Genomic DNA, 26,796 nt, shown 5'->3' with positions numbered 1-26,796 from the left:
GGTTTCTTCTGTTCATGTTGTTCAGTGTTTTAATTCTGAGTAGACTGTTATCATTTTCGTGTAAGGATTTTCCACAAAACTCAATAATTCCAGCTCACTTATGTGTTTCAAATATAAATATCCAGTTGCTAAAGTTAGTGTCGTCAAATAGTGGTATCCTGTACTTCTCCATCTCCTGAGACATGACAGTCAATTTTGTATTGAATTGATTAATTAGTTTTTCCACCTTTATTTGTTGTACTGTAAAAAATGAAATACATGCGGAACCTGGCCACTGATAAGAATTACAAAACTATATTCATTGCATACATCACTTTCATACAACAAAAATGATCAATTTTTGACAATTTAATGTAACTGGATTGATAAAAAAATCTACTCACCAAGCAGCAGTATGAGAACACACACACACACACACACACACACACACACACACACACACACACACAGGGTGGTCCATCTGAAGTTTCGGATGAGATTATCTTGAAAACTATACATTGGGTAAAAATAGTGGGTAAGACAAGTTTGTAAGCTCAAAGGGGGGCATCAAATGATGATACATGTGACCCCCAGCCTCCGCCCCCTTGTGTGGGGCGTGGGGCAACTTTTAAATCTTAAATGGAAACCCCGATTTTTTAATTGCAGATTTGGATTCTCCATAAAAAGTAATCAAGTTTTGTCTGAAACATTTTTTAAACCATTGACAAATGGCACTGAAATTGAGAAAAATTAAAATTTTGGAAGAACTCCGATTTATTTAGAATGATCCGAGAAGGACGCATCAAATTGATACAAAATGTGCACCAATTCTTTCATTATGCCATATTAAGCTTTTTTACAATATGTATCCTACCCACCACAGTTTTTGATGGAGGTTGGCAGAATGGTATTAAAATCTCGTTAGAGAACTCTTCACAATTGCATTACTCACCCGACTGTGGTGCTACCGTGCCCAAACTGTGAACCATGGGTCAGTATAAAGGTCGGTGCAATGCGATCAGATGTCACTTCACTTTCAGATTTTGAACCGTAAACGTCAACTGACAAAAGTAAATTATTCTTCAGCGAAACATGGCTCACTACTCTCTTACAGATATTGTTGATATGTTGTTAATTTTAGGTGAATGCCATAACAATTACACTGCAGTTGCACAATTGTATGCAGATCGTTTCCCAAACAGACGACATCCAAGTGTAAACATTATTCGAAATTGCACCCAACGAGCTCAAAATGGATACATGCACCACCCTCCTCAACATTGTGAATACAATGAAAATGACGCCCGTACCCTTACTGTTCTCGTGTGTGTTCAACTGGATCCCGAAATTAATAGTTGTGCGATTCAGAGACAAACTGGAATACTGAAATCAACTGTTTTGAGGATTTTGAAGGCACATAAATATCATGCATATCATATCACACTGACACAGGCATTAATGCTGAAAGATCTGCAAATATGCATGCATTTCTGCCAATGGGCCTTGGAAATGATAAGAGGTGACTTTTTTTTTTAGATACGTTATGTTCACCGATGAATCCACATTCAAAAACAAAGGCGAATTAAACCGTCATGATTGTCGTTATTGGTCCCCTGTCAATCGACACTGGCACAGACCTGTTGACAATCAACACAAATGGTCGTTAATGGTCTGTTGTGGAATTTTAAACGGTTACCTTTTTTTTTACTGAAATGTTACTGGGGAATCTTATTTACAACTTCTCCATGATGATTTGTGGGAGCTAATGGAAGATGTTGATTTAGAAACTAGGCAACGAATGGGGTTCCAACAGGACGGAGCAACTCCCCATTATGCTTAAAATGTGTGGAAAATTTTAAATGTATGGTACCGTGGTCAGTGGATAGGGCACAGCAGACCAATTCAGTGGCCTCCATGTTCGCGAGACCTAACATCCCCTGATTTTTTTCTTGTGGGGTTATTTAAAAAATATTGTTTATGAAAGACAGACCACAACCCAAAACGATATGGAGCAACGCATTCGAAGAGCGTGTGCATCCATACCATGGGATGTGCTGCTCAAAACTGTGGACAGCTTTCGCAGACGATTGACTTTATGCATTGAAGCAAATGGGGATAATTTTGAACAATTTCTTCATGGCTAATTTCATTAATTAAGCACCCCAAATTGTGAGAGGCAAGGGGACTCACACTAATGAAGAACTCCAACATGTGAGAGCAAAGGGACTCTCACTAATGAAGTAAGGATATTCCCATAATACTTCCTCCAATCTTCCATAAGAATGAAGGCAATTGGAATTCTTCCTATTTTGTTACAAACACAGGAATTTCAGAGTTATCCACGCTTCACTGCATCTCCCACCTTCAATTTAGTGATCAGTGTGTCTACATCTATTAATCCCATTTCATTCCTATTTTCCTTGTTCTTTGACATTGACCATATATTGTATGCTCTGTTCCTTTCCTGTAGAAATTTGTCAATGTTCTCTTTCGATCACTCATTCCTCTTTTGAATTTCTGAGTTGCCTTAAATACTCCTAAAGCTTCCTTAATTGCATTCTGTAAAATCTAGCAGTATCTTGATATTTATTGTACTCAGAAGAATTTATTACATTAATCAGGTTGAAATTCAGCCCAAACCTATACAGGAATAATGTTGATTCATTCATTTCACTTTGCATACCTCATCATCATTGTATTCTCCCATATTTATAAAAGATTTCACTATTGGGAAAAATATTTTAGTTTTCAGAAGGCAATGGTAGTACCCCGTTCTGCACCTTCATACACTCTCAAGTTGTGAAATTGCAAACAGGATCTAGTCAGTTACAGGTTTTCTTTGGAGCACAGCTTGTGACTGTGTAAAATTATGTATATCTTAATGCTTAAAATAATCATTTTGGATTCTTGGTGAGTACTGCTGAAATACGTCAATAAGTCGTTCACCGTTATCAGTTCCATCACTTTCTCCATATCGTCCCACAACTACATCCACCAGTCCGTACCCAACATGACCATTAAAACTGCCTATGAATTCTCTCTTTCTTGCTGTTTATACCCTCCAACACTTTCATAATTCTCATCTTTGGCAATAACGCCATCCTCATTTGATGGAGCATACACTCCAGTTACAACCAGTTCCTACTCTTTTACTTAAGCTACTTTCACTAAGCTCTACTTTCACAATTTATAGCATCCCCATCCTTAATGGTATTAACCAAATTTTTATTGATACATATAGAAACCCCATCCTTCACTCACTTGCCTTTATCGACACCACTGTTTAAATGAATATAGCTGTCCAATTGTCTGCTTCCTTTCTCCTTCTGTGTAATCTCATTAAAGGCCTCTGTGTCTATCATAAATTGCCTTACTTCATCCATAACCAGCATATTTTTGTTCGCAGGCCTTTTATATATCCAAAGTACCAAAGTCGATAAATTGTTTTTGTTTGTGGTGTTACCTCCAGCTATTTCTGATTAGCCCTCTGAGGCATTTTATGGTTTTTCCATACAAATAATTTATTTATTTAACATGATCAAATTAGAACCTTCAGGCACTCTTTTGCATTGCACGTCAGTGGAGAAGCATCAAAGCATCAATGGGCATACTGCATTGGTCTAAAAGGACTAACTTGAAAGGTAAGTATGTAATTTTGTGTGCATTTTGGTGATTGTTGAAGCTGTGCAACAGGCAAACTGGAAAAACGAGCAGATCAGGTTCTCATGCACTTTGTGTGCAAAGTTGATAATGCTTCCAACACCCATAATTTTGTGATGACTGCATAATGTTAAACTGTATGCACAACAGCTCGTGCAACAGAACACTGACAACTACGTAGTGCCATGCTGGATTGCAGTGGTGATTGAACATCAATCATGATTGGAGCCATTTGTCCTGAGAAGTTGCCTGGTTCAGTGTAATGAAAAGTTCAGGATAGAAACTGAATAATGGAAAGTCCAGAATAGAATAATGACAATATTATGAAAAGGATAGATTGCTGCTCACTGTATATGGGAAATGTTAAGTAGCAGGCAGGCCTAACAAAGAGACTGCTAAAGAAGTAAGCTTTCAGCCAGATGGCCTTCTTCTGAAGTAGACAACTCGTGCGCGCCCACACACACACACACACACATGACCACTGTCTCTTTTCACTGGGGACTCAGCAGCCAAAGACTGTGTGTGTGTGTGTGTGTGTGTGTGTGTGTGTGTGTGTGTGTGTCTACTTCAAAAGCTTATTTGCCTAGCACTATTTCTGTTGTGCCCCTCTGTGACCCAGCATCTCCTCTGTATGGTGAGTAGCAATCTAACCTTTTCATAATATTATCATTATTTCATCCTGGATTTTCCATTGTTTGATTCTGCTTAATGGCTTTTCTCCCACCCCATAACACAATAGTGTTTTCCTTGGTTACTATTTTCTAACGCATTACTTTACTCAGAGTCTGTCTGTTTCTTTCTCTTCTTTCGTGTTGTACATGTCACCTTGCGAACGGCACCACACACTACAACTTATGAGCCACCCTCCATCAACAATTTCGTCTGCTCACAACACATGGCTATGTGACTGCACTGATTATTGGTACTGCATCTCATGTCCTACATTACTTCTGCTGAGATCATTAATCCTCGACCTTCTGATTGATCTCTCTACCTACATCACTCTTGCATATTTTTGCATGTTATTTTCTGTATTTTCCTATGCCACACCAACTTGCACCTCATGCTACCAACCCCCTCCCTATCCCCTATTTCTCCTTGTTCTAGTTCGTAAATGCTAACCTGACCTAATCTAGTCACTTCTGATGCCCCCTTCTTCATACACATCCGCCCACCGACCTGCAGGACACATTATAGTCATTTTATTTATTTCTGTCATTGATCTCATGATCTCATTGTGTTTTCACATCGATTTCAGTTAGTCTGTCCTTGGTGCCCAGAGGCAGTGGCCATTGTTTGTGTGTGTGTGTGTGTGTGTGTGTGTTTGTGTGTGTGTGTGTGTGTAGAAGGCCTTTTGGCTGAAAGTCTACTTTTTAAGTAGTCTTTTTGTTATGCCTGTTTGCGACTCAACATCTCCACTATATCGTGAATACCAACCTATCATTTTTGTAATATTGGGTATAAACCGGGATAGACAAGATTACCAAGCTAAACATCGTAGATCTGAATCTTTTAATAACAAACATGGCAATGGAACATGGGAAACATGTTACAAGTAGAAGACATCATCACAGAGCCTTTGTAACCTGTAAAAAATAATGAGAGAGGAATGGTACAAAATACTACAGAACTTCTGAACAGGCACATAAAATATGACACAAACAGTTGTAAATCATGCATTAGCATTGCTGTTCACTTCGGGCATATTCCCTAATGATTTGTCGGCATGCCTAAGTTAATGATAATTCATACATAAAATAGAAAGAAACATTCCACATGGGAAAAATATATTAAAAACAAAGATTCCATGACTTACCAAACGGGAAAGCGCTGGTAGATAGGCACAATAAAAAAACACACAAACAAAATTTCAAGCTTTCGCAACCCACTGGTGCTTCGTCAAGAAAGAGGGAAGGAGAGGGAAAGATGAAAGGATGTGGGTTTTAAGGGAGAGGGTAAGGAGCCATTCCAGTCCCTGGAGCGGAAAGACTTACCTTATCCAGATAACCCGGATGGTGTAACACTGTGCCAAGATGTGCTGGCCATGCACTAAGGCATGTTTAGCCACAGGGTGATCCTCATTACCAACAAACACTGTCTGCCTGTGTCCATTCATGCGAATGGACAGTTATAAGCGTCACAGTGTAGGCAGGTCAGTTGGTAAATCATGTGGGTGCTTTCTATGTGGGAATGACCAGCAACAAAATGTCCATTCGCGTGAATGGACTCAGGCAGACAGTGTTTGTTGGTAATGAGGATCACCCTGTGGCTAAACATGCCTTGGTGCACGGCCAGCACACCTTGGCACAGTGTTACACCGTCCAGGTTATCTGGTTACTTCCCACTAACACCAACCTATCCGAACTCCGGAGATGGGAACTTGCCCTTCAATACATCCTCTCTTCCCGTTATCCACCAGGCCTCAATCTCCGCTAATTTCAAGTTGCCGCCACTCATACGTCACCTGTCATTCAACAAAATCTTTGCCTCTGCACTTCCGCCTCGACTGACATCTCTGCCCAAACTCTTTGCCTTTAAATATGTCTGTTTGTGTCTGTATATGTGTGGATGGATATGTGTGTGTGTGTGTGTGTGTGTGTGTGTGTGTGTGTGTGTGTGCGCGAGTGTATACCTGTCCTTTTTTCCCCCTAAGGTAAGTCTTTCCGCTCCCGGGACTGGAATGACTCCTTACCCTCTCCCTTAAAACCCACATCCTTTCATCTTTCCTTCTCCTTCCCTCTTTCCTGACGAAGCAACCGTGGGTTGCGAAAGCTTGAAATTTTGTTTGTGTGTTTTTTTATTGTGCCTATCTACCAGCGCTTTCCCGTTTGGTAAGTCTTGGAATCTTTGTTTTTGATAATTCATACACCTACACAAAATTCTTCACAGTGTAGCTTTCTGCCTTTTGTCATTGTGTGTCAGTCCATGGTTGAAAATATGTACTCCTATTGTTGAAATAATGTTTTCATGCTCTATAGACATTCGTATGAGTTTTTAATATCCCAATACTCATATTGATAAAAACAACAACACAGTGTATGTAAGTGTTCCTAAGTATGTATTTAGTCATGTAGATTAGGCAGAAGCAAAAAATGTTTATCTAATTTTAAATTAATGAAATTTAAATTCTCTTATTTTGGATCTAGAGAGAAAAGTGAACTGAGCAAAACTGAAAATTCAGGAGAAACTAGGTGGAAGTTGTGGATTCTCAACACACTATTGGCAGAGTGATGTGGTGGGGTGATTAAGACCATGGACTCGCATACATGAGAGGCAGATTCCAAATCTCAGTCCAGATATCCTAATTTATGTTTTCCTTGGTTTTCTTAAATCGAATAAAGTGAATACTGGGACAGTTTCTCTAAAAGGGTGTAACTGATTCCTTTCCCCATCATCTGTACGTGTATCTGTGGTCTGTCTCTAATGACAATGTTGCTAATTGGAAGTTTAATAATAAACACCATCACATATATATTAGAATAAAGATTAAGTGGTCTTTCAGGTTGAGTGAGTTAAGAAGATTCTGTTACAAGAAGCTGTTATGAATCTGAGGGGGCTACAAATAAGGTTATGGTGGTGATTTGGGAAAAAATGAAAAAAGCGGAAAAGTGATTGAAGAAGAGAGAAAACTTAAGAAGAGAGTTACAATTGGATTACTAAATACTGAGCGGTGGAATCAAGCTTTGAGATGTGGAAGGAGGGCAAAGAGAGCAGAAGGATAAAGATTAAACAACATAAAAACTAATACTTAAACTGAGAACATGAGACTTGTCAACCAAAATTAAACATTTATTCATTTCACAGAAGAACATTCATTTATTCTCCAGAAGAGCAAACACTGGTTTGTAGAACAGTGAAACCTATTGTAGAAAATACCATCGTACATTTATATTCTGATTGAAATCTTACAGATGATGGAATCGTGCGAAGCTGAATAGTATTTGGCCAAGAGTCGTACTGTAATACAAGAGCTTTCACTGCTAGTCATATCGCAGAAAGAATAGTTCATGGAGAAAGAGGGGAGGCAGATAATGTACAGAGGCTGCAGAAGGTAAACGAGTTTCTCGAAATAGAGGGGCTTTTAAAACCCAACAGAGAGCTAGAAGCATCAGAAATAGGTTATTTTATTGAATTGCTGTGTGGGGTAATGTACTCGAGCTGAGTGCACATTATTTGAGGCGTGGCTTGAGAATTTCAGAGGGTTGTCAGTGTGCGTTGACGGACAAAAAGTACTTGGCCTGATAGTGAAAATGAAAATTTATGCTTCAAAATCATTTTACATTGAATCACAAAAGAAACTGGTATAGGCATGCGTTTTCAAATACAGAGATACATAAACATGCAGAATACAGCGCTTTAGTGGGCAATGCCTATATAAGACAATAAGTGTCTGGTGCAGTTGTTAGATCGGTTACTGCTGCCACAATGGCAGATGTTGTTATAGTCGGCGCACAAGCGATGAGACACAGCGTCTCTGTAGTAGCGATGAAGTGGGGATTTTCCCGTACAACCATTTCACAAGTGTACCGTGAATATCAGGAATACGGTAAAACATCAAATCTCCGACATTGCTGCGGCTGGAAAAAGATCCTGGAAAAATGGGACTAACGACGAACGAAGAGAATCATCCAGTGTGACAGAAGTGCCATCTTTCCGCAGATTGCTGCAGATTTTAATGCTGGGTCATCAGCAAATGTCAGAATGCGAAACATTTCATGAAACATCATCGATACGGGCTTTTGGAGCTGAAGATCTAGTCATGTACCCTTGATGACTGCAAGACCAAAGCTTTATGCCTTACCTGGGCCTGTGTCAACACCAACATTGGACTGTTGATAACTGGAAACATGTTGCCTGGTCGGACGAGCCTCGTTTCAAATTGTATCGAGTGGATGGACATGTACTGGTATGGAGACAACCTCTTGAAACCATGGACCCTGCATGTCAGCAGGGGACTGTTCAAGCTGGTGGAGGCTCTATAATGGTGTGAGGCATGAACAGTTGGGGTGATATGACTCCCCTGATACGTGTAGTATGACTCTGACAGGTGGCATGTATGTAAGCATCCTGTCTGATTACCTGCATCCATTCATGTCCATTGTGCATTCCGACAGACTTTGGCAATTCCAGCAGGACCGTGCGACACCCCCACATGTCCAGAATTGCTGCAAAGTGGCTCCAGAAACAATCTTCTGGGTTTAAATACTTCCATTTGCCATCTGGCTCCCTAGACATGAACATTATGGAGCATATCTCTGATGCCTTGCAACATGCTGTTCAGAAGAGATCTCCACCCCCTTGTACTCTTACGGATTTATGGACTGCCCTGCAGCATTCATGGTTTCAATTTCCGTTAGCACTACTTCAGGCATTAGTCGAGTCCATACCACGTTGTGTTGCGGCCCTTCTGCATGCTCACAGTGGCGCTACATGATATTAGGCATGTTGATCAGTTTCTTTGTCTCTTCAGTGTATATGTCATCATAATATCCCTTCTGTTTACCCATTGCGAAGACACTGTTGTGGGCAGTCGCAGTGTTGTGATGAGTTATGACTTTTTCCCTTCTGCTAAAAACAGGTCTTTTTTCTCAAATTTTTGCATCCATATTTGTTAAAAGGGTAGAATAATATTCCGTAGTTCAATTTTCCTCTTCCTAAAGACACTTCTGTGGGTATCATGAATTGAAGCTCTGATTTTCTATGCTAAGCACTTTAAGGCCATGAAGTCAATGATGGAGAACTTTTCTTCTGATCCTGCAGTGTCTGTGAGTGAATACTTGTTAGCACTCAACAGTTCTGAAGTGCTCACTTCAGTTTCATACATCACAATTCTCTTCAGATGGCTGCCTGATAGTATCAAGAGACTGGAGACTTCGATAATGCCTCTCCAAGAGGCTGTGGGAATAATGGAAGATCCAGTTTGGAAAATCAGTGTTGTACCAGGTGAAGTGAGAAGTGTAGTTTCCAGTAAACTGCAGGCTGTGCTGAATAAGTACCCTGGATACTCAAATCATGTTACTTTCTGTTGCTTATTTCAAGGTGAAACTGTAGAACCCCATGAGACTATAGTTCCTGTCACAATACCTCCACATAAAAATGTGCCATTGACTTCTTGTGAAGTTGAGTGATACTTCTCTATTTACAAAAGCATATTGTCAGACAAAAAACTGTGCATGGCAACAAAGAATTCGGAAAAGAATAGTATAATGAGTTGTGCAACCCATTCCAGTGTGACTTAAATACTTGAACAGGAAACACTTATACTTCAGTATTTTGTAGCAGAAGTGCACTGAGTAAGAATTAACATAGACATTTTATTAGCCTCCTGTGAACTTCTGTTTTATAGGAAATAAGTAAAAAAAGTAAAATTTTGGATTTTAGGTATAATTGCTTCACTGCATATTTCACAAACTTTGGTTAACATATTTATGCATGTATTATTAATTTGATATTACAGGAAATCTGGGTCCTAATGAAGAGACTTTTCTTCTGCACCAGCTATTTTTTCTCAAATATTTGCATCCAGATTCGTTAGGAGGTTAGCATAATGTTTCCCAATTATTTTTCCCTTTTGAAAGTGTTAATTGATAAGTTCCTTTCACATCCCAAAACACTTGTGCGATGACCTTTCACAGTGATGGCATTGTGTTCATCTTCTTTGGAGCTGAAGAAGTTGCCTCTGACCTTTGTTTCCATTCTTGTTTTGATTATAGTGTTTGATGGTCAATCCAAGTTTCATCCATTGTCAAATATTGATGCAGAAAAACGCTTTTTTTACAAAAACATGCCAAGCATTGTTCGGAAATAGCCACGAGTTGATACGCCTCCAGTCTTGCACAATTCTTTCTTATGTGCAATTCTTCGTGTGAAATGTAATGGGTGCATTCTTTTGAAATCCCAACAATTTTAACAGTTTCACACACAGTTGTACTCCGATCCACCAAGATCATGGAATTTTTCAACCATTTCTTTTGCAACTGCACTTTTCAAACTCTTTCATGGTCTTTTTTAAATTCAGCTACCCATTTTATCACAGTGTAAATTGAAGGAGGAGAGTCATATCATACGTGTTTGTGAACCTCGAAGGAATTTAGGAAGTTTTGTTTGTAGCTTGATTGCTTGTATGGGAACAGTAATACAATTCATTACAAATTGTTTCTGTATGTAAAGTGAAATAAGACATGTGAAATGTCAGGTTGGTGAACACACGTCCCTTCAGTATAGGACATACCGTTAGAACAATGGGGAACAGTAAAATAGCAATCAAGATGGCAAAGTACATGGATCTTTGACAGAGATAATAAATTGTGATCCATTCATATTCTAATAATGTGAATTTCATTTAAGTGAAACTATAAACATTGCTGCGAAGAAGTTATTTGTATTTTATGATCTACTTATTTTGTATACGTAGGTAAGGAGCTCAGCTATTGTAGTTAAGATAGAGTTGTAATTCACCAAGTCTAAAGCGTCGGTAAGCCACACGTACCTCTTGGACAGTGCTAAATGGCAAGCACTTTTGGGTTATTCCGCACCTAATGTGTGTTCTTCAGTGGCTACCATTAGGTACTAAGGCATAATATCTGGAGAAAGATAGGATCATGGTGTAACATGAATTCTGTTTTTCAGGAATACTGGTACTGTGTCACACGACAAACATTGAATAACTTAGCTTTACGTTGCCAGCATTTGCAAAAGCTGGATCTGTCATGGTGTGGAGGTACTAAGACTATTAAGTCAGCAGATTTTGTTCAGTAAGTAATCACATTTTTAGGTTTTTTTAATCTTCTGATTTCTTAACCATTTAAGCTAACCTCTTACTAGAATTCATACCTTGCAGATACAGTGATTTAACATAATATTTTTAAAATGAGTGCTATGAGGGATTAATTTGGGCAGGACCAGGATGTAATCAACGTAGAAGTAAATGCCAGTCTGGTGTTAAGGAGGTCATTCACAACTTTCATTGGGAATTACATTGTTTAGTGTTCTGAACATTACTTAAAGAGTTTTCGTGAAGTACTTATATAACTTACATATAATAATTAAAGATGAAGTTTGATAATTTTTTTATTATTTATTTCAGGTTTATTAGTAATTGTGGCAGCCAGTTGACACATATACGTTTACATTCTTGTAAATTCATTGATGATGAAGCTCTCTCCAAAATAGCTTTTACTTGCACTAGACTGAAAGGTTTGTGTTCTGTGTTATATTCATAATATTCTTTCTCCATTGAATGTATTGTTTTAATCTGTGTTTGCCATCTCTGACCTACAGAAGAGTGGATAGTTTGCATTTGTAAAAAAATCAATGACTATTATTTTCCCATAAATCTACATCCAGAAGACTTAATGTAAATCTATTTTGAGATGCATTACATCACTGATAAATTCTGCAAAGCTTTATTAAAGATGAATATCAGATATAAAATTATATATTATTGTTATTTTTAAGCTATTTTGTTTGTCTGTCTTTACAGAATTGGGCCTTCGCAATTGTACTTCAGTTTTGGATTCAGGATTTAGGAAAGTGCCAAACCTGAAACACTTGGAATACTTGGATCTGTACAGAACATTAATTGAACTGGAACCATTACAAAATATCCTTAAGGCATTGAAGTACTTGAAGCACTTGAACATTGGTAAAGTATGATGATATTGATTTTGCTTGAAAGTTGAAATAACTTTGGTTTCCAGCTGAATAATCTCAAAAATGTAGAATATTCAGATTTATTTCTTTGCCTTTGTTTTTAATTGTCAATACTTCCCACCTATTAGGAAGTACACGAATTATAAGCAAGAAATGCAAGTAAAAAAAAAAAAAAAAAGAAAAAAAAAAGATATTTGGTTTATACACTTGGAACCTTATTTAGTAATCCAGTAAAAGATATTTGCATTTAGTGCACTATTTTTGTTTAAATTTAACAGCTATCGTTTATAGAAATGAGTCTAATCACCAGTCAGCCTGATCTTATATCTAGTACCGTATTTACTCGAATCTAAGCCACACCTGAAAAATGAGACTCGAAATAAAGGGGGAGATATATATATACCTAAAAACAAAGATGATGTGACTTGCCAAATGAAAGTGCTGGCAGGTCGACAGACACACAAACGAACACAAACATACACACAAAATTCAGGAAAGAGGGAAGGAGAGGGAAAGACGAAAGGATGTGGATTTTAAGGGAGAGGGTAAGGAGTCATTCCAGTCCCGGGAGCGGAAAGACTTACCTTAGGGGGAAAAAAGGACGGGTATACACTCGCACACACACACACATATCCATCCACACACACACACACACACACACACACATATATATATATATATATATATATATATATATATATATATATATATATATATATATATATGGTTATAATAGAAGGAAACATTCCACGAAGGAAAAATATATTTAAAAACAAAGATGATGTGACTTACCAAATGAAAGTGCTGGCAGGTCGACAGACACACAAACAAACACAAACATACACACAAAATTCAAGCTTTCGCAACAAACTGTTGCCTCATCAGGAAAGAGGGAAGGAGAGGTAAAGACGAAAGGATGTGGGTTTTAAGGGAGAGGGTAAGGAGTCATTCCAGTCCCGGGAGCGGAAAGACTTACCTTAGGGGGAAAAAAGGACGGGTACACACTCGCACACACACACATATCCATCCACACATACACAGACACAAGCAGACATTTGTAAAGGCAAAGAGTTTGGGCAGAGATGTCAGTCGGGACGGAAGTGCAGAGGCAAAGATGATGTTGAAAGACAGGTGAGGTATGAGCGGCGGCAGATTGAAATTAGAAATTAGCGGAGATTGAGGCCTGGCGGATAGCGAGAAGAGAGGATATGCTGAAGGGCAAGTTCCCATCTCCGGAGTTCTGACAGGTTGGTGTTAGTGGGAAGTATCCAGATAACCCGGACGGTGTAACACTGTGCCAAGATGTGCTGGCCGTGCACCAAGGAATGTTTAGCCACAGGGTGATCCTCATTACCAACAAACACTGTCTGCCTGTGTCCATTCATGCGAATGGACAGTTTGTTGCTGGTCATTCCCACATAGAATGCATCACAGTGTAGGCAGGTCAGTTGGTAGATCACGTGGGTGCTTTCACACGTGGCTCTGCCTTTGATTGTGTACACCTTCCGGGTTACAGGACTGGAGTAGGTGGTGGTGGGAGGGTGCATGGGACAGGTTTTACACCGGGGGCGGTTACAAGGGTAGGAGCCAGAGGGTAGGGAAGGTGGTTTGGGGATTTCATGGGGATGAACCAAGAGGTTACGAAGGTTAGGTGGACGGCGGAAAGACACTCTTGGTGGAGTGGGGAGGATTTCATGAAGGATGGATCTCATTTCAGGGCAGGATTTGAGGAAGTCGTATCCCTGCTGGAGAGCCACATTCAGAATCTGATCCAGTCCCGGAAAGTATCCTGTCACAAGTGGGGCACTTTTGTGGTTCTTCTGTGGGAGGTTCTGGGTTTGAGAGGATGAGGAAGTGGCTCTGGTTATTTGCTTCTGTACCAGGTCGGGAGGGTAGTTGCGGGATGCGAAAGCTGTTGTCAGGTTGTTGGTGTAATGCCTCAGGGATTCCGGACTGGAGCAGATTCGTTTGCCACGAAGACCTAGGCTGTAGGGAAGGGACCGTTTGATGTGGAATGGGTGGCAGCTGTCGTAATGGAGGTACTGTTGCTTGTTGGTGGGTTTGATGTGGACGGACGTGTGAAGCTGCCCATTGGACAGGTGAAGGTCAACATCAAGGAAAGTGGCATGGGATTTGGAGTAGGACCAGGTGAATCTGATGGAGCCAAAGGAGTTGAGGTTGGAGAGGAAATTCTGGAGTTCTTCTTCACTGTGAGTCCAGATCATGAAGATGTCATCAATAAATCTGTACCAAACTTTGGGTTGGCAGGCCTGGGTAACCAAGAAGGCTTCCTCTAAGCGACCCATGAATAGGTTGGCGTACGAAGGGGCCATCCTGGTACCCATGGCTGTTCCCTTTAATTGTTGGTATGTCTGGTCTTCAAAAGTGAAGAAGTTGTGGGTCAGGATGAAGCTGGCTAAGGTAATGAGGAAAGAGGTTTTAGGTAGGGTGGCAGGTGATCGGCGTGAAAGGAAGTGCTCCATCGCAGCGAGGCCCTGGACGTGCGGGATATTTGTGTATAAGGAAGTGGCATCAATGGTTACAAGGATGGTTTCTGGGGGTAACGGACTGGGTAAGGATTCCAGGCGTTCGAGAAAGTGGTTGGTGTCTTTGATGAAGGATGGGAGACTGCATGTAATGGGTTGAAGGTGTTGATCCACGTAGGCAGAGATACGTTCTGTGGGGGCTTGGTAACCAGCTACAATGGGGCGGCCGGGATGATTGGGTTTGTGAATTTTAGGGAGAAGGTAGAAGGTAGGGGTGCGGGGTGTCGGTGGGGTCAGGAGGTTGATGGAGTCAGGTGAAAGGTTTTGTAGGGGGCCTAAGGTTCTGAGGATTCCTTGAAGCTCTGCCTGGACATCAGGAATGGGATTACCTTGGCAAACTTTGTATGTGGTGTTGTCTGAAAGCTGACGCAGTCCCTCAGCCACGTACTCCCGACGATCAAGTACCACGGTCGTGGAACCCTTGTCCGCCGGAAGAATGATGATGGACCGGTCAGCCTTCAGATCACGGATAGCCTGGGCTTCAGCAGTGGTGATGTTGGGAGTAGGATTAAGGTTTTTTAAGAAGGATTGAGAGGCAAGGCTGGAAGTCAGAAATTCCTGGAAGGTTTGGAGAGGGTGATTTTGAGGAAGAGGAGGTGGGTCCCGCTGTGACGGAGGACGGAACTGTTCCAGGCAGGGTTCAATTTGGATAGTGTCTCGGGGAGTTGGATCATTAGGGGTAGGAGGATCATTTTTCTTCGTGGCAAAGTGATACTTCCAGCAGAGAGTACGAGTGTAGGACAGTAAATCTTTGACGAGGGCTGTTTGGTTGAATCTGGGAGTGGGGCTGAAGGTGAGGCCTTTGGATAGGACAGAGGTTTCGGATTGGGAGAGAGGTTTGGAGGAAAGATTAACTACTGAATTAGGGTGTTGTGGTGCCAGATTGTGTTGATCGGAATTTTGAGGTTTTGGAGGGAGTGGAGCTGGAAGTGGGAGATTGAGTAGATGGGAGAGACTGGGTTTGTGTGCAATGAGAGGTGGTTGAGGTTTGCTGGAAAGGTTGTGAAGGGTGAGTGAGTTGCCTTTCCGGAGGTGGGAAACCAGGAGATTGGATAGTTTTTTGAGGTGAAGGGTGGCATGCTGTTCTAATTGGCGGTTGGCCTGTAGGAGGATGCTCTGAATAGCCGGTGTGGATGTGGGAGAGGAAAGATTGAGGACTTTTATTAAGGATAGGAGTTGACGGGTGTGTTCATTGGCTGAGTTGATGTGTAGGTGAAGGATTAGGTGGGTGAGGGCAATGGATTGTTCAATTTGGAACTGGTATAGGGACTGATGGAAAGAAGGGTTGCAACCAGAGATGGGAACTTTAAGTGTGAGGCCTTTGGGGGTTATGCCAAATGTCAGACAAGCCTGAGAAAATAAAATATGTGAGCGTAATCTGGCTAGGGTGAAGGCATGCTTGCGGAGGGAATGTAAATAAAACTTAATGGGGTCGTTGTGGGGGTGTTGTGAGGGTGACATGGTATTAGAAGGTGGAAAGTTTAACATGAGGTTGAAATGAAAAAGAAAGATAGAAATATATGGGGAGAGATAAAGGTGAACTAGAAAGCAATTGGAGATCTGGTATGAAAAAAGGCGAAAAAGTGTTGGTTAAGTTGATCTTGTATTGAACTTGGGTTGGTAGACAGCGATGTGCAAAAAGGTTAGGTGGTTGTGTTGCCGCTAAATCACGTTAAAGGACGGAGAAATTCGGGAAAATTTCGAGAAAATTTCGAAAAAAACGTATTAAAGGAGTGGTGTTGTGGTGAAAGATTACGAAAATGGGGCTAACAATTGTAGAAAAAATGACGTTAAAACCTGTGGGGAGCGGCTAAAATGACGTTAAAGGACGGAGAAATTCGAGAAAATTTCGAAAAAACGTATTAAAGGAGTGGTGTTGTGGTGAAAGATTACGAAAATGGGGCTAACAATTGTAGAAAAAATGACGTTAAAACCTGTGGGGAGCGGCTAAAATGATCAGTGATGTGCGAAAAACGGAAGTGGAAATAAAGTTAAAGTTATTAGAAGTAGCCGAAATGGTTGTTAAATACGTGAAAGCAGCTGTTATTGAAATAGAAACGGTGGATTTTATAGCAGCGGTAGTGTTGAAAGCGGAAAAAAAAAAAATCTTTTGGTTATGGTTGGGAAGTGGGTTACGTATTGTTGAGCATATATATGGCGGGATAAAATTGTATAGTAGATTACGGTAAAAGGGGGGTGAATACAAAGTGAGACTACTGGTAAAAACAGAAAGAGAAAATAAAGAGAAAAAAGAGAAATAAGACGACAGGAAAGATTTCGAAATGCAAAGGCGACAATAAAAAACGTAATTGTTGGGTTCAAATTAATGATATGGTTATAATAGAAGGAAACATTCCACGAAGGAAAAATATATTTAAAAACAAAGATGATGTGACTTACCAAATGAAAGTGCTGGCAGGTCGACAGACACACAAACAAACACAAACATACACACAAAATTCAAGCTTTCGCAACAAACTGTTGCCTCATCAGGAAAGAGGGAAGGAGAGGTAAAGACGAAAGGATGTGGGTTTTAAGGGAGAGGGTAAGGAGTCATTCCAGTCCCGGGAGCGGAAAGACTTACCTTAGGGGGAAAAAAGGACGGGTACACACTCGCACACACACACATATCCATCCACACATACACAGACACAAGCAGACATTTGTAAAGGCAAAGAGTTTGGGCAGAGATGTCAGTCGGGACGGAAGTGCAGAGGCAAAGATGATGTTGAAAGACAGGTGAGGTATGAGCGGCGGCAGATTGAAATTAGAAATTAGCGGAGATTGAGGCCTGGCGGATAGCGAGAAGAGAGGATATGCTGAAGGGCAAGTTCCCATCTCCGGAGTTCTGACAGGTTGGTGTTAGTGGGAAGTATCCAGATAACCCGGACGGTGTAACACTGTGCCAAGATGTGCTGGCCGTGCACCAAGGAATGTTTAGCCACAGGGTGATCCTCATTACCAACAAACACTGTCTGCCTGTGTCCATTCATGCGAATGGACAGTTTGTTGCTGGTCATTCCCACATAGAATGCATCACAGTGTAGGCAGGTCAGTTGGTAGATCACGTGGGTGCTTTCACACGTGGCTCTGCAATTTTATCCCGCCATATATATGCTCAACAATACGTAACCCACTTCCCAACCATAACCAAAAGATTTTTTTTTTTTCCGCTTTCAACACTACCGCTGCTATAAAATCCACCGTTTCTATTTCAATAACAGCTGCTTTCACGTATTTAACAACCATTTCGGCTACTTCTAATAACTTTAACTTTATTTCCACTTCCGTTTTTCGCACATCACTGATCATTTTAGCCGCTCCCCACAGGTTTTAACGTCATTTTTTCTACAATTGTTAGCCCCATTTTCGTAATCTTTCACCACAACACCACTCCTTTAATACGTTTTTTCGAAATTTTCTCGAATTTCTCCGTCCTTTAACGTCATTTTAGCCGCTCCCCACAGGTTTTAACGTCATTTTTTCTACAATTGTTAGCCCCATTTTCGTAATCTTTCACCACAACACCACTCCTTTAATACGTTTTTTTCGAAATTTTCTCGAAATTTTCCCGAATTTCTCCGTCCTTTAACGTGATTTAGCGGCAACACAACCACCTAACCTTTTTGCACATCGCTGTCTACCAACCCAAGTTCAATACAAGATCAACTTAACCAACACTTTTTCGCCTTTTTTCATACCAGATCTCCAATTGCTTTCTAGTTCACCTTTATCTCTCCCCATATATTTCTATCTTTCTTTTTCATTTCAACCTCATGTTAAACTTTCCACCTTCTAATACCATGTCACCCTCACAACACCCCCACAACGACCCCATTAAGTTTTATTTACATTCCCTCCGCAAGCATGCCTTCACCCTAGCCAGATTACGCTCACATATTTTATTTTCTCAGGCTTGTCTGACATTTGGCATAACCCCCAAAGGCCTCACACTTAAAGTTCCCATCTCTGGTTGCAACCCTTCTTTCCATCAGTCCCTATACCAGTTCCAAATTGAACAATCCATTGCCCTCACCCACCTAATCCTTCACCTACACATCAACTCAGCCAATGAACACACCCGTCAACTCCTATCCTTAATAAAAGTCCTCAATCTTTCCTCTCCCACATCCACACCGGCTATTCAGAGCATCCTCCTACAGGCCAACCGCCAATTAGAACAGCATGCCACCCTTCACCTCAAAAAACTATCCAATCTCCTGGTTTCCCACCTCCGGAAAGGCAACTCACTCACCCTTCACAACCTTTCCAGCAAACCTCAACCACCTCTCATTGCACACAAACCCAGTCTCTCCCATCTACTCAATCTCCCACTTCCAGCTCCACTCCCTCCAAAACCTCAAAATTCCGATCAACACAATCTGGCACCACAACACCCTAATTCAGTAGTTAATCTTTCCTCCAAACCTCTCTCCCAATCCGAAACCTCTGTCCTATCCAAAGGCCTCACCTTCAGCCCCACTCCCAGATTCAACCAAACAGCCCTCGTCAAAGATTTACTGTCCTACACTCGTACTCTCTGCTGGAAGTATCACTTTGCCACGAAGAAAAATGATCCTCCTACCCCTAATGATCCAACTCCCCGAGACACTATCCAAATTGAACCCTGCCTGGAACAGTTCCGTCCTCCGTCACAGCGGGACCCACCTCCTCTTCCTCAAAATCACCCTCTCCAAACCTTCCAGGAATTTCTGACTTCCAGCCTTGCCTCTCAATCCTTCTTAAAAAACCTTAATCCTACTCCCAACATCACCACTGCTGAAGCCCAGGCTATCCGTGATCTGAAGGCTGACCGGTCCATCATCATTCTTCCGGCGGACAAGGGTTCCACGACCGTGGTACTTGATCGTCGGGAGTACGTGGCTGAGGGACTGCGTCAGCTTTCAGACAACACCACATACAAAGTTTGCCAAGGTAATCCCATTCCTGATGTCCAGGCAGAGCTTCAAGGAATCCTCAGAACCTTAGGCCCCCTACAAAACCTTTCACCTGACTCCATCAACCTCCTGACCCCACCGACACCCCGCACCCCTACCTTCTACCTTCTCCCTAAAATTCACAAACCCAATCATCCCGGCCGCCCCATTGTAGCTGGTTACCAAGCCCCCACAGAACGTATCTCTGCCTACGTGGATCAACACCTTCAACCCATTACATGCAGTCTCCCATCCTTCATCAAAGACACCAACCACTTTCTCGAATGCCTGGAATCCTTACCCAGTCCGTTACCCCCAGAAACCATCCTTGTAACCATTGATGCCACTTCCTTATACACAAATATCCCGCACGTCCAGGGCCTCGCTGCGATGGAGCACTTCCTTTCACGCCGATCACCTGCCACCCTACCTAAAACCTCTTTCCTCATTACCTTAGCCAGCTTCATCCTGACCCACAACTTCTTCACTTTTGAAGACCAGACATACCAACAATTAAAGGGAACAGCCATGGGTACCAGGATGGCCCCTTCGTACGCCAACCTATTCATGGGTCGCTTAGAGGAAGCCTTCTTGGTTACCCAGGCCTGCCAACCCAAAGTTTGGTACAGATTTATTGATGACATCTTCATGATCTGGACTCACAGTGAAGAAGAACTCCAGAATTTCCTCTCCAACCTCAACTCCTTTGGCTCCATCAGATTCACCTGGTCCTACTCCAAATCCCATGCCACTTTCCTTGATGTTGACCTTCACCTGTCCAATGGGCAGCTTCACACGTCCGTCCACATCAAACCCACCAACAAGCAACAGTACCTCCATTACGACAGCTGCCACCCATTCCACATCAAACGGTCCCTTCCCTACAGCCTAGGTCTTCGTGGCAAACGAATCTGCTCCAGTCCGGAATCCCTGAGGCATTACACCAACAACCTGACAACAGCTTTCGCATCCCGCAACTACCCTCCCGACCTGGTACAGAAGCAAATAACCAGAGCCACTTCCTCATCCTCTCAAACCCAGAACCTCCCACAGAAGAACCACAAAAGTGCCCCACTTGTGACAGGATACTTTCCGGGACTGGATCAGATTCTGAATGTGGCTCTCCAGCAGGGATACGACTTCCTCAAATCCTGCCCTGAAATGAGATCCATCCTTCATGAAATCCTCCCCACTCCACCAAGAGTGTCTTTCCGCCGTCCACCTAACCTTCGTAACCTCTTGGTTCATCCCCATGAAATCCCCAAACCACCTTCCCTACCCTCTGGCTCCTACCCTTGTAACCGCCCCCGGTGTAAAACCTGTCCCATGCACCCTCCCACCACCACCTACTCCAGTCCTGTAACCCGGAAGGTGTACACAATCAAAGGCAGAGCCACGTGTGAAAGCACCCACGTGATCTACCAACTGACCTGCCTACACTGTGATGCATTCTATGTGGGAATGACCAGCAACAAACTGTCCATTCGCATGAATGGACACAGGCAGACAGTGTTTGTTGGTAATGAGGATCACCCTGTGGCTAAACATTCCTTGGTGCACGGCCAGCACATCTTGGCACAGTGTTACACCGTCCGGGTTATCTGGATACTTCCCACTAACACCAACCTGTCAGAACTCCGGAGATGGGAACTTGCCCTTCAGCATATCCTCTCTTCTCGCTATCCGCCAGGCCTCAATCTCCGCTAATTTCTAATTTCAATCTGCCGCCGCTCATACCTCACCTGTCTTTCAACATCATCTTTGCCTCTGCACTTCCGTCCCGACTGACATCTCTGCCCAAACTCTTTGCCTTTACAAATGTCTGCTTGTGTCTGTGTATGTGTGGATGGATATGTGTGTGTGTGCGAGTGTGTACCCGTCCTTTTTTCCCCCTAAGGTAAGTCTTTCCGCTCCCGGGACTGGAATGACTCCTTACCCTCTCCCTTAAAACCCACATCCTTTCGTCTTTACCTCTCCTTCCCTCTTTCCTGATGAGGCAACAGTTTGTTGCGAAAGCTTGAATTTTGTGTGTATGTTTGTGTTTGTTTGTGTGTCTGTCGACCTGCCAGCACTTTCATTTGGTAAGTCACATCATCTTTGTTTTTAAATATATTTTTCCTTCGTGGAATGTTTCCTTCTATTATAACCATATCATTAATTTGAACCCAACAATTACGTTTTTTATTGTCGCCTTTGCATTTCGAAATCTTTCCTGTCGTCTTATTTCTCTTTTTTCTCTTTATTTTCTCTTTCTGTTTTTACCAGTAGTCTCACTTTGTATTCACCCCCCTTTTACCGTAATCTACTATACAATTTTATCCCGCCATATATATGCTCAACAATACGTAACCCACTTCCCAACCATAACCAAAAGATTTTTTTTTTTTTTCCGCTTTCAACACTACCGCTGCTATAAAATCCACCGTTTCTATTTCAATAACAGCTGCTTTCACGTATTTAACAACCATTTCGGCTACTTCTAATAACTTTAACTTTATTTCCACTTCCGTTTTTCGCACATCACTGATCATTTTAGCCGCTCCCCACAGGTTTTAACGTCATTTTTTCTACAATTGTTAGCCCCATTTTCGTAATCTTTCACCACAACACCACTCCTTTAATACGTTTTTTCGAAATTTTCTCGAATTTCTCCGTCCTTTAACGTCATTTTAGCCGCTCCCCACAGGTTTTAACGTCATTTTTTCTACAATTGTTAGCCCCATTTTCGTAATCTTTCACCACAACACCACTCCTTTAATACGTTTTTTTCGAAATTTTCTCGAAATTTTCCCGAATTTCTCCGTCCTTTAACGTGATTTAGCGGCAACACAACCACCTAACCTTTTTGCACATCGCTGTCTACCAACCCAAGTTCAATACAAGATCAACTTAACCAACACTTTTTCGCCTTTTTTCATACCAGATCTCCAATTGCTTTCTAGTTCACCTTTATCTCTCCCCATATATTTCTATCTTTCTTTTTCATTTCAACCTCATGTTAAACTTTCCACCTTCTAATACCATGTCACCCTCACAACACCCCCACAACGACCCCATTAAGTTTTATTTACATTCCCTCCGCAAGCATGCCTTCACCCTAGCCAGATTACGCTCACATATTTTATTTTCTCAGGCTTGTCTGACATTTGGCATAACCCCCAAAGGCCTCACACTTAAAGTTCCCATCTCTGGTTGCAACCCTTCTTTCCATCAGTCCCTATACCAGTTCCAAATTGAACAATCCATTGCCCTCACCCACCTAATCCTTCACCTACACATCAACTCAGCCAATGAACACACCCGTCAACTCCTATCCTTAATAAAAGTCCTCAATCTTTCCTCTCCCACATCCACACCGGCTATTCAGAGCATCCTCCTACAGGCCAACCGCCAATTAGAACAGCATGCCACCCTTCACCTCAAAAAACTATCCAATCTCCTGGTTTCCCACCTCCGGAAAGGCAACTCACTCACCCTTCACAACCTTTCCAGCAAACCTCAACCACCTCTCATTGCACACAAACCCAGTCTCTCCCATCTACTCAATCTCCCACTTCCAGCTCCACTCCCTCCAAAACCTCAAAATTCCGATCAACACAATCTGGCACCACAACACCCTAATTCAGTAGTTAATCTTTCCTCCAAACCTCTCTCCCAATCCGAAACCTCTGTCCTATCCAAAGGCCTCACCTTCAGCCCCACTCCCAGATTCAACCAAACAGCCCTCGTCAAAGATTTACTGTCCTACACTCGTACTCTCTGCTGGAAGTATCACTTTGCCACGAAGAAAAATGATCCTCCTACCCCTAATGATCCAACTCCCCGAGACACTATCCAAATTGAACCCTGCCTGGAACAGTTCCGTCCTCCGTCACAGCGGGACCCACCTCCTCTTCCTCAAAATCACCCTCTCCAAACCTTCCAGGAATTTCTGACTTCCAGCCTTGCCTCTCAATCCTTCTTAAAAAACCTTAATCCTACTCCCAACATCACCACTGCTGAAGCCCAGGCTATCCGTGATCTGAAGGCTGACCGGTCCATCATCATTCTTCCGGCGGACAAGGGTTCCACGACCGTGGTACTTGATCGTCGGGAGTACGTGGCTGAGGGACTGCGTCAGCTTTCAGACAACACCACATACAAAGTTTGCCAAGGTAATCCCATTCCTGATGTCCAGGCAGAGCTTCAAGGAATCCTCAGAACCTTAGGCCCCCTACAAAACCTTTCACCTGACTCCATCAACCTCCTGACCCCACCGACACCCCGCACCCCTACCTTCTACCTTCTCCCTAAAATTCACAAACCCAATCATCCCGGCCGCCCCATTGTAGCTGGTTACCAAGCCCCCACAGAACGTATCTCTGCCTACGTGGATCAACACCTTCAACCCATTACATGCAGTCTCCCATCCTTCATCAAAGACACCAACCACTTTCTCGAACGCCTGGAATCCTTACCCAGTCCGTTACCCCCAGAAACCATCCTTGTAACCATTGATGCCACTTCCTTATACACAAATATCCCGCACGTCCAGGGCCTCGCTGCGATGGAGCACTTCCTTTCACGCCGATCACCTGCCACCCTACCTAAAACCTCTTTCCTCATTACCTTAGCCAGCTTCATCCTGACCCACAACTTCTTCACTTTTGAAGACCAGACATACCAACAATTAAAGGGAACAGCCATGGGTACCAGGATGGCCCCTTCGTACGCCAACCTATTCATGGGTCGCTTAGAGGAAGCCTTCTTGGTTACCCAGGCCTGCCAACCCAAAGTTTGGTACAGATTTATTGATGACATCTTCATGATCTGGACTCACAGTGAAGAAGAACTCCAGAATTTCCTCTCCAACCTCAACTCCTTTGGCTCCATCAGATTCACCTGGTCCTACTCCAAATCCCATGCCACTTTCCTTGATGTTGACCTTCACCTGTCCAATGGGCAGCTTCACACGTCCGTCCACATCAAACCCACCAACAAGCAACAGTACCTCCATTACGACAGCTGCCACCCATTCCACATCAAACGGTCCCTTCCCTACAGCCTAGGTCTTCGTGGCAAACGAATCTGCTCCAGTCCGGAATCCCTGAGGCATTACACCAACAACCTGACAACAGCTTTCGCATCCCGCAACTACCCTCCCGACCTGGTACAGAAGCAAATAACCAGAGCCACTTCCTCATCCTCTCAAACCCAGAACCTCCCACAGAAGAACCACAAAAGTGCCCCACTTGTGACAGGATACTTTCCGGGACTGGATCAGATTCTGAATGTGGCTCTCCAGCAGGGATACGACTTCCTCAAATCCTGCCCTGAAATGAGATCCATCCTTCATGAAATCCTCCCCACTCCACCAAGAGTGTCTTTCCGCCGTCCACCTAACCTTCGTAACCTCTTGGTTCATCCCCATGAAATCCCCAAACCACCTTCCCTACCCTCTGGCTCCTACCCTTGTAACCGCCCCCGGTGTAAAACCTGTCCCATGCACCCTCCCACCACCACCTACTCCAGTCCTGTAACCCGGAAGGTGTACACAATCAAAGGCAGAGCCACGTGTGAAAGCACCCACGTGATCTACCAACTGACCTGCCTACACTGTGATGCATTCTATGTGGGAATGACCAGCAACAAACTGTCCATTCGCATGAATGGACACAGGCAGACAGTGTTTGTTGGTAATGAGGATCACCCTGTGGCTAAACATTCCTTGGTGCACGGCCAGCACATCTTGGCACAGTGTTACACCGTCCGGGTTATCTGGATACTTCCCACTAACACCAACCTGTCAGAACTCCGGAGATGGGAACTTGCCCTTCAGCATATCCTCTCTTCTCGCTATCCGCCAGGCCTCAATCTCCGCTAATTTCTAATTTCAATCTGCCGCCGCTCATACCTCACCTGTCTTTCAACATCATCTTTGCCTCTGCACTTCCGTCCCGACTGACATCTCTGCCCAAACTCTTTGCCTTTACAAATGTCTGCTTGTGTCTGTGTATGTGTGGATGGATATGTGTGTGTGTGCGAGTGTGTACCCGTCCTTTTTTCCCCCTAAGGTAAGTCTTTCCGCTCCCGGGACTGGAATGACTCCTTACCCTCTCCCTTAAAACCCACATCCTTTCGTCTTTACCTCTCCTTCCCTCTTTCCTGATGAGGCAACAGTTTGTTGCGAAAGCTTGAATTTTGTGTGTATGTTTGTGTTTGTTTGTGTGTCTGTCGACCTGCCAGCACTTTCATTTGGTAAGTCACATCATCTTTGTTTTTAAATATATATATATATATATATATATTTAAAAAGAAAGATGATGAGACTTACCCAACAAAAGCGCTGGCAGGTCGATAGACACACAAATAAACACAGACATACACACAGACATATATATATATATATACCAGGTAGCCATTGCTATGCGTCAGGCGCTCCTTCCATATTTATACGGGTACCCTTCCTTTTTCACGTGCTTTGTCTGGTTTGAATCGATTGCTTATTTTCCTTTGATCTGATAAGTGCCATTTTCTTTGTAATATGTGTTTACATCACTCCAAGCTGAAAATGCATTACTGTACTGTGTCATGCATTGTTTGTCGCATTCTGATAGTGCGTGTTTACGGCCTGTCGCCGCTCGCAGCATGGCTTGCTTTTGGGGCGAAAATTTTTCTCCGTTTGAAAATCTTTGCGGCTGCTTCTTTAGTACATCAAATTCTGCACAGAAATTAAGAGTCATCTTAGATTTAAAAATCTATTCAGCTGCCTTGTTTCATTCCTGACTGTTTCACTATTAGGCATAAGAATAATACGAATATAAACATGACATGATACGTATATTCTTCCGCGTTTGCTGTTGTCTCACTCTAGTTTTGTAGTTTATTAGGCAGACAGGATTTAAATGAGATAGCAGCAAACACGAAAGAATACATGGCAAAATGTTTACATTCGTATTATTCTTATGGTGAAGAGAATACTGCATGTGATTCACATTTCATCAGGTTCCTATTATTAGCAACCATCTCTTCTCACAGGTAGA

General features: G+C 42.5%; 1 protein-coding gene across 1 annotated transcript in view; it reads left to right on the top strand.

Annotated features, from left to right (window-relative positions):
* The window catches only part of LOC126176940 (F-box/LRR-repeat protein 4), a 173,084-nt gene that overhangs the window by 83,619 nt on the left and 62,669 nt on the right, over positions 1–26,796 (top strand). Inside the window, exons 7-9 of the mRNA XM_049924139.1 lie at positions 11,269–11,393; positions 11,726–11,835; positions 12,122–12,283. Of these exons, the coding sequence (XP_049780096.1) occupies positions 11,269–11,393; positions 11,726–11,835; positions 12,122–12,283 (397 nt within the window). The remainder of the gene's footprint in view (positions 1–11,268; positions 11,394–11,725; positions 11,836–12,121; positions 12,284–26,796) is intronic.

Source organism: Schistocerca cancellata, chromosome 3 (genome assembly GCF_023864275.1).
Source record: "Schistocerca cancellata isolate TAMUIC-IGC-003103 chromosome 3, iqSchCanc2.1, whole genome shotgun sequence".
Lineage (NCBI taxonomy): Eukaryota > Metazoa > Arthropoda > Insecta > Orthoptera > Acrididae > Schistocerca > Schistocerca cancellata.
Note: the sequence above shows the minus strand (reverse complement) of the source record. Positions and strands in the feature narration are given on the sequence as shown.